We start from the raw sequence: 12,542 nt of genomic DNA, 5'->3' as shown, positions 1-12,542 counted from the left end.
TGATTTGATTCTGCACAATTGTGCTATGGGCTGCGCATTACTGATATAGATACTCCAACTTATACACCTCATAAACGGTAAGCCAATTAATATTGTGGTTTATTCAACATTTTAAGAATTCAGTTTGTTATATTAGTACGTGACTACGTTTATTTTTATAAATCTAATGTTAAGCAATTTTTTGCAACTGATTGCACTTTTATGAAGAATAAATATATGCACACTTGCTGACCCGGTTCGCTCCCCCCAAACGTTTTTAAATAAAAATTTGGACGAAAATTCGATTTCTGAAGGGTGATCCGAAATTAACTTCCTTTTTCAATTTGGACGCGTATTTACAAAGATATAACCGATTTTAGGTTTTCACTAAAAAAAATCGATTTTTGAATTCCGTATTAACAAAGATATAACCGATTTTAGGTTAAAACAAGTAAGAGTGCTATATTCGGCTATGCCGAATCTTATATACCCTTCACCTTTGTTGTGGATGCATTATTTTTTATAATTAGTATATATGTATGTACATTGCCCACTTTCAGCGTACAGCATCCTAAATTTATCAAGAACACAAAAAACAACAACAACGCCAAACGAAACAAAACACCAAAAGAAAAAACAAAAACAAAATACGCAAGGCAATGAAACCAACACACATCCAAACATACGTTTAATTGTATAAAAAACAACAACAACGCCAAAAGAAACAAAATACGCAAAGCATGCACATTCAAACATACGATTTGTTGATTTTTTGTCAAAAAAACCAACACACAACCAAACAAAAGTTTAGTTGTATAAAAAACAACAACAACGCCAAAAGAAACAAAACACAAAAAAAAACAAAATACACAAAGCTTGCACATCCAAGCATACGTTTTGTTGTTTTTTTGCCAAAGCATGCAATACATTGTGTTTTTTGATGAAATTTTCAGAGGTTGTCTCGGATATTTGCTCATATCTCCGTTATTTATGGACGGATTTTGCTGATTTTAAATAGCAAAATTCTCGAAAGTATGTCTGACAGAATTGTTGAAGATTTGGATCCCGGAGATATCTGGGGCCTTCAGAAAATTGATTTCAACAGACAGACAGACGGACGGACAGACAGACAGACAAACAGACAGACAGACAGACAGACAGACAGACAGACAGACAGACAGACAGACAGACAGACAGACAGACAGACAGACGGACATGGCTTAATCGACTCCGCTATCTATAAGGATCCAGAATATATATACTTTATAGGGTCGGAAATGAAAAATGTAGAAATTACAAACGGAATGACAAACTTATATATACCCTTCTCACGAAGCTGAAGGGTATAAAAAGAATCGATTTTTGAAGGGAAATATGAGTGATTAACTTTATTTTTCCATTTAGACGCGTAGTAACAAAGATATAACCGATTTTAGGTTTTCACCAAAAAAATCGATTTTTGAAGGGAAATATGGGTGATCCCAAATTAACTTCTTTTTTCAATTTAGATGCGTATTTACAGATATAACCGATTTTAGGTTTTCAACAAAAAAAAATCGATTTTTGAAGGGAAATATGGGTGATCCCAAATTAACTTCCTTTTTCCATTTAGACGCGTATTTACAAAGATATAACCGATTTTAGGTTTTCACTAAAAAAATCAATTTTTGAAGGGAAATACGGGTGATCCCAAATTAACTTTCTTTTTCCAATTAGACGCGTATTTACAAAGATATAACCGATTTTAAGTTTTCACCAAAAAAATCGATTTTTGAAGGGAAATATGGGTGATCCCAAATTAACTTCCTTTTTCCATGTAGACGCGTATTTACAAAGATATAACTGATTTTATGTTTTCACTAAAAAAAATCGATTTTTGAAGGGAAATATGGGTGATCCCAAATTAACTTCCTTTTTCCATTTAGACGCGTATTTACAAAGATATAACCGATTTTAGGTTTTCACTAAAAAAAATCGATTTTTGAAGGGAAATACGGGTGATCCCAAATTAACTTTCTTTTTCCAATTAGACGCGTATTTACAAAGATATAACCGATTTTAGGTTTTCACTAAAAAAAATCGATTTTTGAAGGGAAATATGGGTGATCCCAAATTAACTTTATTTTTTCATTTAGACGCTTATTTACAAAGATATAACCGATTTTAAGTTTTCACCAAAAAAATCGATTTTTGAAGGGAAATATGGGTGATCCCAAATTAACTTCCTTTTTCCATTTAGACGCGTATTTACAAAGATATAACCGATTTTAGGTTTTCACTAAAAAAAATCGATTTTTGAAGGGAAATATGGGTGATCCCAAATTAACTTTCTTTTTCCAATTAGACGCGTATTTACAAAGATATAACCGATTTTAGGTTTTCACTAAAAAAAACGATTTTTGAAGGGAAATATGGGTGATCCCAAATTAACTTTCTTTTTCCAATTAGACGCGTATTTAGAAAGATATAACCGATTTTATGTTTTCACCAAAAAAATCGATTTTTGAAGGGAAATCCCAAATTAACTTTATTTTTCCATTTAGACGCGTATTTACAAAGATATAACCGATTTTAGGTTTTCACTAAAAAAATCGATTTTTGAAGGGAAATCCCAAATTAACTTTATTTTTCCATTTAGACGCGTATTTACAAAGATATAACCGATTTTAGGTTTTCACCAAAAAAATCGATTTTTGAAGGGAAATATGGGTGATCCCAAATTAACTTCCTTTTTCCATTTAGACGCGTATTTACAAAGATATAACCGATTTTATGTTTTCACCAAAAAAATCGATTTTTGAAGGGAAATATGGGTGATCCCAAATTAAATTCTTTTTTCAATTTAGATGCGTATTTACAAAGATATAACCGATTTTAGGTTTTCACCAAAAAAATCGATTTTTGAAGGGAAATATGGGTGATCCCAAATTAACTTTCTTTTTCAATTTATATAAATATTATTACATTATTCCATATATAAATATGGGTGATTAACCTTTTTTTCCATTTCAAAAATCGATTTTTTTAGTAAAATATGGGTGATCCCAAATTACTTTCTTTTTCCATTTAGACGCGTATTTACAAAGAAACCGATTTTAGGTTTTCACTAAAAAAAATCGATTTTTGAAGGGAAATATGGGTGATCCCAAATTAACTTCCTTTTTCCATTTAGACGCGTATTTACAAAGATATAACCGATTTTAGGTTTTCACTAAAAAAAATCGATTTTTGAAGGGAAATACGGGTGATCCCAAATTAACTTTCTTTTTCCAATTAGACGCGTATTTACAAAGATCTAACCGATTTTAGGTTTTCACTAAAACAAATCGATTTTTGAAGGGAAATATGGGTGATCCCAAATTAACTTTATTTTTTCATTTAGACGCTTATTTACAAAGATATAACCCATTTTAAGTTTTCACCAAAAAAATCGATTTTTGAAGGGAAATATGGGTGATCCCAAATTAACTTCCTTTTTCCATTTAGACGCGTATTTACAAAGATATAACCGATTTTAGGTTTTCACCAAAAAAATCGACTTCCTTTTTCCATTTAGACGCGTATTTACAAAGATATAACCGATTTTAGGTTTTCACCAAAAAAATCGATTTTTGAAGGGAAATATGGGTGATCCCAAATTAACTTCCTTTTTCCATTTAGACGCGTATTTACAAAGATATAACCGATTTTATGTTTTCACCAAAAAAATCGATTTTTGAAGGGAAATATGGGTGATCCCAAATTAACTTTCTTTTTCCAATTAGACGCGTATTTACAAAGATATAACCGATTTTAGGTTTTCACTAAAAAAAATCGATTTTTGAAGGGAAATATGGGTGATCCCAAATTAACTTTATTTTTTCATTTAGACGCTTATTTACAAAGATATAACCGATTTTAAGTTTTCACCAAAAAAATCGATTTTTGAAGGGAAATATGGGTGATCCCAAATTAACTTCCTTTTTCCATGTAGACGCGTATTTACAAAGATATAACTGATTTTAGGTTTTCACTAAATAAAATCGACTTCCTTTTTCCATTTAGACGCGTATTTACAAAGATTTTAGGTTAAAAAAACAATCGATTTTTGAAGGGAAATATGAGTGATCCCAAATTAACTTCCTTTTTCCAATTAGATGCGTATTTACAAAGATATAACCGATTTTAGGTTTTCACTAAAAAAAATCGATTTTTGAAGGGAAATACGAGTGATCCCAAATTAACTTTATTTTTCCATTTAGACGCGTATTTACAAAGATATAACCGATTTTAGGTTTTCACTAAAAAAATCGATTTTTGAAGGGAAATATGGGTGATCCCAAATTAACTTTCTTTTTCCAATTAGACGCGTATTTACAAAGATATAACCGATTTTAAGTTTTCACCAAAAAAATCGATTTTTGAAGGGAAATATGGGTGATCCCAAATTAACTTTCTTTTTCCAATTAGACGCGTATTTAGAAAGATATAACCGATTTTAGGTTTTCACCAAAAAAATCGATTTTTGAAGGGAAATATGGGTGATCCCAAATTAACTTTCTTTTTCCAATTAGACGCGTATTTAGAAAGATATAACCGATTTTAGGTTTTCACAAAAAAAATCGATTTTTGAAGGGAAATATGGGTGATCCCAAATTAAATTCTTTTTTCAATTTAGATGCGTATTTACAAAGATATAACCGATTTTAGGTTTTCACCAAAAAAATCGATTTTTGAAGGGAAATATGGGTGATCCCAAATTAACTTCCTTTTTCCATGTAGACGCGTATTTACAAAGATATAACTGATTTTATGTTTTCACTAAAAAAAATCGATTTTTGAAGGGAAATATGGGTGATCCCAAATTAACTTCCTTTTTCCATTTAGACGCGTATTTACAAAGATATAACCGATTTTAGGTTTTCACTAAAAAAAATCGATTTTTGAAGGGAAATACGGGTGATCCCAAATTAACTTTCTTTTTCCAATTAGACGCGTATTTACAAAGATCTAACCGATTTTAGGTTTTCACTAAAAAAAATCGATTTTTGAAGGGAAATATGGGTGATCCCAAATTAACTTTATTTTTTCATTTAGACGCTTATTTACAAAGATATAACCCATTTTAAGTTTTCACCAAAAAAATCGATTTTTGAAGGGAAATATGGGTGATCCCAAATTAACTTCCTTTTTCCATTTAGACGCGTATTTACAAAGATATAACCGATTTTAGGTTTTCACCAAAAAAATCGACTTCCTTTTTCCATTTAGACGCGTATTTACAAAGATATAACCGATTTTAGGTTTTCACCAAAAAAATCGATTTTTGAAGGGAAATATGGGTGATCCCAAATTAACTTCCTTTTTCCATTTAGACGCGTATTTACAAAGATATAACCGATTTTATGTTTTCACCAAAAAAATCGATTTTTGAAGGGAAATATGGGTGATCCCAAATTAAATTCTTTTTTCAATTTAGATGCGTATTTACAAAGATATAACCGATTTTAGGTTTTCACCAAAAAAATCGATTTTTGAAGGGAAATATGGGTGATCCCAAATTAACTTCCTTTTTCCATGTAGACGCGTATTTACAAAGATATAACTGATTTTATGTTTTCACTAAAAAAAATCGATTTTTGAAGGGAAATATGGGTGATCCCAAATTAACTTCCTTTTTCCATTTAGACGCGTATTTACAAAGATATAACCGATTTTAGGTTTTCACTAAAAAAATCGATTTTTGAAGGGAAATACGGGTGATCCCAAATTAACTTTCTTTTTCCAATTAGACGCGTATTTACAAAGATATAACCGATTTTAGGTTTTCACTAAAAAAAATCGATTTTTGAAGGGAAATATGGGTGATCCCAAATTAACTTTATTTTTTCATTTAGACGCTTATTTACAAAGATATAACCGATTTTAAGTTTTCACCAAAAAAATCGATTTTTGAAGGGAAATATGGGTGATCCCAAATTAACTTCCTTTTTCCATGTAGACGCGTATTTACAAAGATATAACTGATTTTAGGTTTTCACTAAATAAAATCGACTTCCTTTTTCCATTTAGACGCGTATTTACAAAGATTTTAGGTTAAAAAAACAATCGATTTTTGAAGGGAAATATGAGTGATCCCAAATTAACTTCCTTTTTCCAATTAGATGCGTATTTACAAAGATATAACCGATTTTAGGTTTTCACTAAAAAAAATCGATTTTTGAAGGGAAATACGAGTGATCCCAAATTAACTTTATTTTTCCATTTAGACGCGTATTTACAAAGATATAACCGATTTTAGGTTTTCACTAAAAAAATCGATTTTTGAAGGGAAATATGGGTGATCCCAAATTAACTTTCTTTTTCCAATTAGACGCGTATTTACAAAGATATAACCGATTTTAAGTTTTCACCAAAAAAATCGATTTTTGAAGGGAAATATGGGTGATCCCAAATTAACTTTCTTTTTCCAATTAGACGCGTATTTAGAAAGATATAACCGATTTTAGGTTTTCACCAAAAAAATCGATTTTTGAAGGGAAATATGGGTGATCCCAAATTAACTTTCTTTTTCCAATTAGACGCGTATTTAGAAAGATATAACCGATTTTAGGTTTTCACAAAAAAAATCGATTTTTGAAGGGAAATATGGGTGATCCCAAATTAACTTCCTTTTTCCATTTAGACGCGTATTTACAAAGATATAACCGATTTTATGTTTTCACCAAAAAAATCGATTTTTGAAGGGAAATATGGGTGATCCCAAATTAAATTCTTTTTTCAATTTAGATGCGTATTTACAAAGATATAACCGATTTTAGGTTTTCACCAAAAAAATCGATTTTTGAAGGGAAATATGGGTGATCCCAAATTAACTTCCTTTTTCCATGTAGACGCGTATTTACAAAGATATAACTGATTTTATGTTTTCACTAAAAAAAATCGATTTTTGAAGGGAAATATGGGTGATCCCAAATTAACTTCCTTTTTCCATTTAGACGCGTATTTACAAAGATATAACCGATTTTAGGTTTTCACTAAAAAAAATCGATTTTTGAAGGGAAATACGGGTGATCCCAAATTAACTTTCTTTTTCCAATTAGACGCGTATTTACAAAGATATAACCGATTTTAGGTTTTCACTAAAAAAAATCGATTTTTGAAGGGAAATATGGGTGATCCCAAATTAACTTTATTTTTTCATTTAGACGCTTATTTACAAAGATATAACCGATTTTAAGTTTTCACCAAAAAAATCGATTTTTGAAGGGAAATATGGGTGATCCCAAATTAACTTCCTTTTTCCATGTAGACGCGTATTTACAAAGATATAACTGATTTTAGGTTTTCACTAAATAAAATCGACTTCCTTTTTCCATTTAGACGCGTATTTACAAAGATTTTAGGTTAAAAAAACAATCGATTTTTGAAGGGAAATATGAGTGATCCCAAATTAACTTCCTTTTTCCAATTAGATGCGTATTTACAAAGATATAACCGATTTTAGGTTTTCACTAAAAAAAATCGATTTTTGAAGGGAAATACGAGTGATCCCAAATTAACTTTATTTTTCCATTTAGACGCGTATTTACAAAGATATAACCGATTTTAGGTTTTCACTAAAAAAATCGATTTTTGAAGGGAAATATGGGTGATCCCAAATTAACTTTCTTTTTCCAATTAGACGCGTATTTACAAAGATATAACCGATTTTAAGTTTTCACCAAAAAAATCGATTTTTGAAGGGAAATATGGGTGATCCCAAATTAACTTTCTTTTTCCAATTAGACGCGTATTTAGAAAGATATAACCGATTTTAGGTTTTCACCAAAAAAATCGATTTTTGAAGGGAAATATGGGTGATCCCAAATTAACTTTCTTTTTCCAATTAGACGCGTATTTAGAAAGATATAACCGATTTTAGGTTTTCACAAAAAAAATCGATTTTTGAAGGGAAATATGGGTGATCCCAAATTAACTTCCTTTTTCCATTTAGACGCGTATTTACAAAGATATAACGGATTTTAGGTTTTCACTAAAAAAATCGATTTTTGAAGGGAAATACGGGTGATCCCAAATTAACTTTCTTTTTCCAATTAGACGCGTATTTACAAAGATATAATCGATTTTAGGTTTTCACTAAAAAAAAATCGATTTTTGAAGGGAAATATGGGTGATCCCAAATTAACTTTATTTTTTCATTTAGACGCTTATTTACAAAGATATAACCCATTTTAAGTTTTCACCAAAAAAATCGATTTTTGAAGGGAAATATGGGTGATCCCAAATTAACTTCCTTTTTCCATTTAGACGCGTATTTACAAAGATATAACCGATTTTAGGTTTTCACCAAAAAAATCGACTTCCTTTTTCCATTTAGACGCGTATTTACAAAGATATAACCGATTTTAGGTTAAAAAAACAATCGATTTTTGAAGGGAAATATGAGTGATCCCAAATTAACTTCCTTTTTCCAATTAGATGCGTATTTACAAAGATATAACCGATTTTAGGTTTTCACTAAAAAAATCGATTTTTGAAGGGAAATACGAGTGATCCCAAATTAACTTTCTTTTTCCAATTAGACTCGTATTTACAAAGATATAACCGATTTTAGGTTTTCATCAAAAAAAATCGATTTTTGAAGGGGAATATGGGTGATCCCAAATTAACTTCTTTTTTCAATTTAGATGCGTATATAAAATTATAACTCACGAACATTTTTGAAATTTTGTCAAAAAAATGCAAAATCTTCTATATTTTTGTTTCAATTTAGTTTTACAGACTTAACTTATACAATTACTGTTAAAATAGCGAATATGATGAATGTTGAATGCATTTGTCTATTCAGACATAGTTTTGTATTGTATATATTTGTAATATCTATCTAGTTATACAAAGTTATACATTAAAGGCCAAGAAGATAGCCAACTAACTCTGTATGTTAAATTGTGTATTTAGTTATAAAATTATTTAGTAAAACATATTAATCTAAATCATATTTTTTGTAATATTTTGTGACAATGTGTTGTTGTTAGTTGATTGCATTGTATTTATAGCTAAAATCTTACAAATCCAATTAATGCTTTCAAATATTTATTTATGTATATGTAAATAATCATGTGTGTTTTTTCCTTAATTGTTAGTTTTATGAAATTCTTAAATTCTATATTTGCCATTTATTTATATGTATATTTTTTTTGTTCGATTTCTCTTTATGAATATTTGTTTTACTATGTGTTGTGTTCTTCATCTTACTCAAATTGTGTATTAAACATATTTATATTGAGGTCCTCAAAGGTTCCAGCTGCACTTTGATCAAACATTTGAAGCATATCGGATATTTCCTGACCTTGCTGTGGCGGTCCCTGGCCGGGGATATGAGCATGTGGATGGGCGCCATGGGGATGAGAGTGAGGATGCACGGCTGGATGTGGGTGGGCGACATGTGCGGCATGTTGGGCATTTTGCCAGTCCCACATGGCAGTAGGAGCCGAATTAGTAGGGGCTGTTTGATATGTAGGCGCCTGACGTGCATTACCAGCACTTAATTGGGTATATGTTGGGCCATTGGGCGAACGAGCAGGGCTGGACTGTTGATACTGATAGCCTTCGGTAACTGGCTGCTGTTGTTGCTGTGGCGGCGGTGGTCTCAATGGCCAATTGGTCGTTTGTGGAGTTGGTGAAGTATTAGCTTTGGGTATTTTAGCCATGTGTGCTGTATTGGGCGATGGACCTCCCGGTGCAGTGTTATAAGCCAAAGGCGAGTGGGTAGTGTCGTATGTGTATGGTATGGGATTTTGCGTAGAAGCTGGTCTTTGTACATTGGGTGGTGGCTGTGCAGCTGCCTGGCCCAAGTGTGGAGGAGGAGCCCCACCCGAGGCTAGCATATTATGTGTGGCATACATATTGGGATCTGGACCACCAGCGGATGGCGTAACATCCCGTCTAGCTTGTAGAGTATAATCCACACCTGGCGTTACATAAACATGTTCCGTTTGCTCTGGATTGTTGTTGTCATGACCGCCGGCGGAACCAGTATGTAGTGATGATTTATTTGAGCTATTGGTACACACAATATATTCCACTTCATCCGTATAGGGATTTAGGAAAGCATACGCTTGAGTTCTCAGCCAAATGTATTCTCCGGATTTGGCCCTGGCGCGATACATTAAAGAGAACATTTGACCCTTTTGCTTAAGGACTTGTTCAAAACTCTCTTTCATATGAGACTGATCCTCCGGATGGAAAAAGTCGTAGCATATTTTGCCCAACAGCTCGGGTGGTGTATATCCCAATATATTCATAACACGTTGATCGACAAAGGTGAATTTACCGTCAACAGCATGACGTGTTATGAACTCTGATTGATTATTCGCATTTGAAATATCAGTTGAGGCCGTAGAAGTGACTTGTAAACGTCCTATAGCCACTAAACAACAATGTGAGCCATGCATTTCATCATCAGATCTATCCATGTGTACGCCGGGAAACATTTCGGTAGGTGGCCAATTTTTTATATAGCCCGTGCAATGTACCACAGCAAAATTAGTCCCATCTCTAGATGGGCCCAACGAATTGCGTTGCTTCAGGCGATTTAAATGCCCTGCAACCATCGACTCGGGATTGACGTTGCCTACGCGCATGCGGCAAATAAAACCTCTGCGAGCACCCATACTTAAGCGCATAGACGATTGATGGCCTTCTTTTTTAACAGTGCCCGACTTTAAATCTAAAATGCGTCCCGAATTTTGTGATTCTTGGGTAGACAATTGTTCTCTAATTTTTTCACGATCATCGGGATGTATGTGATCATATAGGCTCGTACCATACCAATCACTTTGGGTATAGTTTAATACAGGTGTTACAGAATCGGACACGTAGATGACACGTCCGGAATCACAAGACACCACGAAGAGAAAACCATCTGCTGCCTCTAAAATCAAGTGTTTCAACTCTTGATCAGTTAGAAAAGATGGCTTGTAGGTGCCATCGCTGCTGGTGTTGCCAGTACCACGTAGAGCCTTCATATGGGCCACTGCCATACGCAATATGGTAAGTTTATCGGGTTTTCTGGCCAAAGCACTGCAAGTGGGCACCATATCTGATAATTCCGTAATATACGCCGTCATTTTGTTACGTCTTCTTCGTTCAATCTCACAATGATTTTCACGGCTGGCATAGCGCTCCTTGTCCTGTATACTAGTATCATCCATGTTTAGAATTCGTAATGAGTTTCTCTGGTAAAACACACAAAAACTTTTTAGGTCGTTAAATGTTTTCTTCTTTCGTTCTTTCTTTATTTCTTCTTTTTAACACAACACACACTACAAACTTCTTTACACTTTACTTTAGCCTCCACACAGAAAAAAAAACTTATTTTTCTTTCTTTTTATTTTATTCACTCTACGTTATTTTTTCGTACGTTAAAAATCTCTCTTTTCGTACTCTTCTTCTGTTTCTGTGTAATTTTATTATGAGGGTGCTTTGTCTACGTTGTTTTTTTTAGTATATATTCATTAAATTTTTTTCTCATTAAAAACAGTTAATTTTTTAACTAACCATTTACAAGTTCTTGGAGTTCTAGCATTTTTAATGTCATTATTTTTAGGCTTTTAATGCATTTTCGACGTTTTATTTAATTATTTGTTACTAAAACTTGATTTAACAAATTCACAGAAACTTATTTCAACAATTCGGAGAAAATTGTACAAGATGTTTGCTTGTGCACTAGTTATCGAAGTAACGAGTTATTTGTGAGTACCTGTTATTCATGACATAGAGTTGTATTTAATGGCTAGGGTGACCACTTCTAGAAATTATAAGCCTTTGAAAATCACATTTCGTCTAAAATATACGTTGCATTTTTTTTTACTTATTAATTTGAAATATATGTAGCCATTTGGCCAATAACAAATTATTTTACAATGGCAGTAGTAACTTTTAAGTGTAAACTTATTGTTTTTTTTTAATTTGAATGATATTTGACTTTATACTGATAATTAGGGTTATTAAAATCTTATCTCATTTTTTTAATTGAACATATATTTGTAGGAGTCGTTAGGATGTATGGATGTTCTCATAGATAATAAGAATACTTGTAATATAATTTGTTATTGGCCAAATGGCTACATATATTACAATTGAATAAATAAAAAATAAAAATATTACAAGTGTTCTTATTGTCTATGAGAACATCCATACATCCTGACGAACGCTACCCAATAATTTATCCGTTAATGAATTAATTGTGAATTATTTTTTTTTGGTACTTATTGGATGTTTGTTTTTCTTCAATCTATTACAAAACGGCTTTATACTGTTTTCAATTTATTTTGTAAATCAAAAACAAATTGCATGAAGAAAAAATATTTTAATACGATTTATAAATAATTCGATGAACAATTTCTCACATACAATATAAAATACAGACATGTCTGTCACACATTTAATTCGGACTGTTTTCAATTCCATAGTTATTATTCCGATCGTTTTAGCATCTTCAGATTCCGTTTGATTGAGGTATGTGGTTGAAATCGTTCAGTTTCGTTCGATATGACAAATATTATATAATTTAAAGTAAA

At 31.9% G+C, this 12,542-nt stretch overlaps 1 protein-coding gene across 1 annotated transcript; it reads right to left on the bottom strand.

The window, feature by feature from the left end:
- Nucleotides 1–8,678: 8,678 nt before the first annotated feature.
- On the bottom strand, nucleotides 8,679–11,708 carry tgo (Aryl hydrocarbon receptor nuclear translocator homolog tgo). The gene has a single exon (XM_065498940.1). The coding sequence runs from the start codon at nucleotides 11,172–11,174 to the stop codon at nucleotides 9,213–9,215; it is 1,962 nt and encodes a 653-aa protein (XP_065355012.1). The 5' UTR covers nucleotides 11,175–11,708; the 3' UTR covers nucleotides 8,679–9,212.
- Nucleotides 11,709–12,542: the final 834 nt, after the last annotated feature.

This window comes from Calliphora vicina, chromosome 1 (assembly GCF_958450345.1).
Source record: "Calliphora vicina chromosome 1, idCalVici1.1, whole genome shotgun sequence".
NCBI lineage: Eukaryota > Metazoa > Arthropoda > Insecta > Diptera > Calliphoridae > Calliphora > Calliphora vicina.
Note: the sequence above shows the minus strand (reverse complement) of the source record. Positions and strands in the feature narration are given on the sequence as shown.